Genomic DNA, 3,358 nt, shown 5'->3' with positions numbered 1-3,358 from the left:
ATAGTTACAAGTTCCCCTGATACAAAAATAGTAGCGTATTTTATAGCAATGTTGCCTATTGAAAATTGCCACCTACGTGGATTATTTTGGCAAGGTGTGTAAATTGTCATGCCAATGGAGGCAACAAAGTTTCTGGAATGTGAACCTGTAAAGACTGATGGTAATGCTGAAGGCATTTCTGAAATTGTTAAGGGACAGCATGATGGTAGTCAGGCTTATGCTACTAGTGATGATGCAGTAAACTGAGAACAAGAATGATGAGTGATACAATGAAGTCATTTTCTAAAATTGTGAGGTGGAGGATGATGATGATAATCATATCAAGATAAAGTGTTGCTCTTGCTGATACTGTAATTTTTACAGACCAGCCGGACAGATGGAGCCACAAAATTGGACAACTGTGACAGAATTTCTACTCTTGGGCTTCTCGGACATCCCAGAACATCAGATTTCCCTCTTTGTGCTGTTCTTCACCATGTATTTGCTCAACCTACTAGGGAACACAATAATGATTTCTTTAGTTGCCTCTGATCACCATCTTCGCACTCCCATGTATTTCTTCATCAGTAACTTGTCCTTGGTGGACATGTGTTTCAGCTCAGTCACTGTACCACAGATGCTAATCAATATCTTGTTGGAAAATAAAGCCATTTCATACACTGCTTGCATGGCACAATTATATTTCTTCATTACATTTGCTGGTATTGAAGTGGTCCTGCTTGCTGTCATGGCCTATGATCGGTATGTGGCCATCTGTAACCCTTTGCACTACCCCATGCTCATGAATAAAGAAACATGTCTTACTCTCCTGGGAGTGTGCTGGCTCAGCGGGATTCTGCATTCCTTGTTACACACTACCTTGATGTGTGGTTTGTCCTTCTGCAATTCCAACAATATTCATCACTTCTTCTGTGACATTCCCCCACTACTCAAGCTTTCCTGCACAGACACAACCCTCAATGAGTTGATGATATTCACAGAAGGATCATTGTTTGACATGGTGCCTTTTCTGTTTATCATTGTTTCTTATATTCGCATTATCTACACCATATTCAGAGCTTCTTCTGTGTCTGCGAGGTCCAAAGCTTTCTCTACCTGTTCTTCTCACATAACAAATGTCACTTTGTATTTTGGAAGCATATTTTTTATGTATTTACGCCCCTCAACCAGTCATTCACTGGAATATGACCATGTGGCCAGTGTGATGTATACAGTGGTAACACCTATGTTGAACTCATTCATCTACAGCTTGAGGAACAAGGATGTTAAAGTGGCCCTGAAGAGAGCAGTGTGTGAAAAAATATTTCAGAGGGTTTGTTCTGTTGCTTAATTGATCAGCCTACATTATCTATGTTGTCCTCTGGATCACAGTTTAAAATCCAAAAATGGAATACCCTGCTTTTCATCTTTCTTAAAAAGAGATTTACAAAGCCGCAATATTAAAGAGCAGCAATATTTTTTATTGCGGAAAAAAAGTATAAAAGCCATTGCGGCAAAACAGTAAAAAATGGCAGCCCACTTCATCCAGGGCCGCCATAGTGTAAAAGGGCCATGTGGCCCAAAAAACACACTTCCTCTCACCGTTCAAAATCCCCCCTTGGAGTCTTGCAAGAACCCCATCCACACACCGCTGCCTTTAGATGTTGTGCAGCCTAACAAAAGTTTTTAAAAAATGTATTTTGTGTGGTGATGCTCCATCCTCTTCCCAGATCCTCCCCTTTCCAAGTAAATGATTCCAGATTCCAAAAACCAGCTCCCCCTGTTCAAATCCCCTCAAGGCATCTAACCCCCAATCCCCCTTCTAGAGATTCAATTCCTGGTTTCAAAAGCCCCCTCCCTCCTCCTCCCTCTCCCCCCCCCCCCCCAGTTCTGGACCCAGTTGGCACTTTTTTTCCAAAATGGCGCTGGCTGAACTTTAGTCCTATCACAACCAGGCCTGGAGCCAGGGGACACTCCGGACTGCCACTAGACACCATGGATTCTTCTTTGTGGTAGAGGATCTGGGAGCAGGAGGTGGTGCAAGGGGGTGGGAAGGCACTTCTCCAGCATCCCTAGATCACCAGGGTGGGTTTATTTTCTTGGTAAATGAGAGGGGGGACCACTAGAAACCAGGGATTGCATCTTTTGACGGGGGAATGAGAAAAGGGTTGAGTGCCTTGGAGGGTTTGAACTGGAAGGGCTTGGGTTTTGGAATCTGGGGTTGTTTACCTGGAAAGAAGACGGGTTTGGGAAAAGGCGGGGTGTCACCATGCAAAATATCTAGAGGAAGGGGGGGAAGGTCTTGCAAGTCTTCCAGGGAGGCTTTTGAAATTTTGCAGTGAAGGGGTATTTTTGGCCTTTGAGATGCGCATTACTGGCTCGATGTCCCAGGGCAAAAATGACTACAATTCTATGGGATGCTATAAGATTTTTTTTAAGTCATTCATTTTATTTGATTTGACATAGTTGGCTAGGCATTAGGTGCTTTGCATGCATTTGTTAATTTTATGCATGCCAAGCAGCTAATTTTAATAGGGGATGTAATTTTAAAAAAACGTGCAATATCACTGCGATAGAGCTATATTGTGCAATACATGCTGTTTTACATGTGTTATTTCTTTAGTGCAGCTTTGTAAATTTATCTATAAATTGATGAAAGTTTAGGGCAATTGTATATATATGTACAGACACACTGCATATACATTATTCTTTAAGAAATGTGAGGGAAGCTGAAGTGATAGGGAGGAGGAGGGTCAATGTTGCCCCAACAAATGTAAAAATTATTGCTTCATATATATTTAATACATCTCTAGAAACCAATGTATGATCAAATATATTATAAAATATGAAAAATAGAGAGAGGCCAAGATGGTGGTATGACATGGGCTGTGTCTGTGTGGCTGCTCCAGGATTTCCTCTGATTTACCTCAATTATACCATCTACATGCAAATGGAAAGTTCGGGTTTTTCACCCTGATACCCTCCTTCCCGGGCATCTTTTATGCCCTATGGGCTAGCACAGGATGAGTCTGAAGGCTCTGTTGCAAATTTCAGTGAGGGAGCATGCGACTTGCCAGGAGAAGCAACAATCAGTACTGAAGCTCTAAGATTACCTCCTGTGGAGAGACTCTCCACTCCACTTCCATCAGAGGTGTGTTCCGATGACGTACTGGCGGCACTTCCCTTGGTGAGGGCTTTTGGTGGAATGGAGCCGGAGCAATTGCCTTCATCCTTTTTGCTCATTGGGCCCAGTGGAGAGAGCTTGCGGCCTGATTGTCTTCCTCTCTGGTTGCGGCTCAGACAGAGCTCTGCCTTCATTTGAGCTGGTGGTTTTGGGCTGTGCTGTGCTGACTATGCATGCTTCCACTGGTAAGTTCTT

At 43.0% G+C, this 3,358-nt stretch overlaps 1 protein-coding gene across 1 annotated transcript; it reads left to right on the top strand.

Moving 5' to 3' along the window:
- The first annotated feature begins 376 nt into the window (after positions 1 to 376).
- On the top strand, positions 377 to 1,330 carry LOC115088582 (olfactory receptor 1G1-like). The gene has a single exon (XM_029596839.1). It carries the CDS (start codon positions 377 to 379, stop codon positions 1,328 to 1,330), a length of 954 nt encoding a protein of 317 aa, XP_029452699.1.
- The last annotated feature ends 2,028 nt before the right edge of the window (positions 1,331 to 3,358 follow it).

The sequence above is a fragment of the Rhinatrema bivittatum genome, chromosome 3 (assembly GCF_901001135.1).
Source record: "Rhinatrema bivittatum chromosome 3, aRhiBiv1.1, whole genome shotgun sequence".
Lineage (NCBI taxonomy): Eukaryota > Metazoa > Chordata > Amphibia > Gymnophiona > Rhinatrematidae > Rhinatrema > Rhinatrema bivittatum.
Note: the sequence above shows the minus strand (reverse complement) of the source record. Positions and strands in the feature narration are given on the sequence as shown.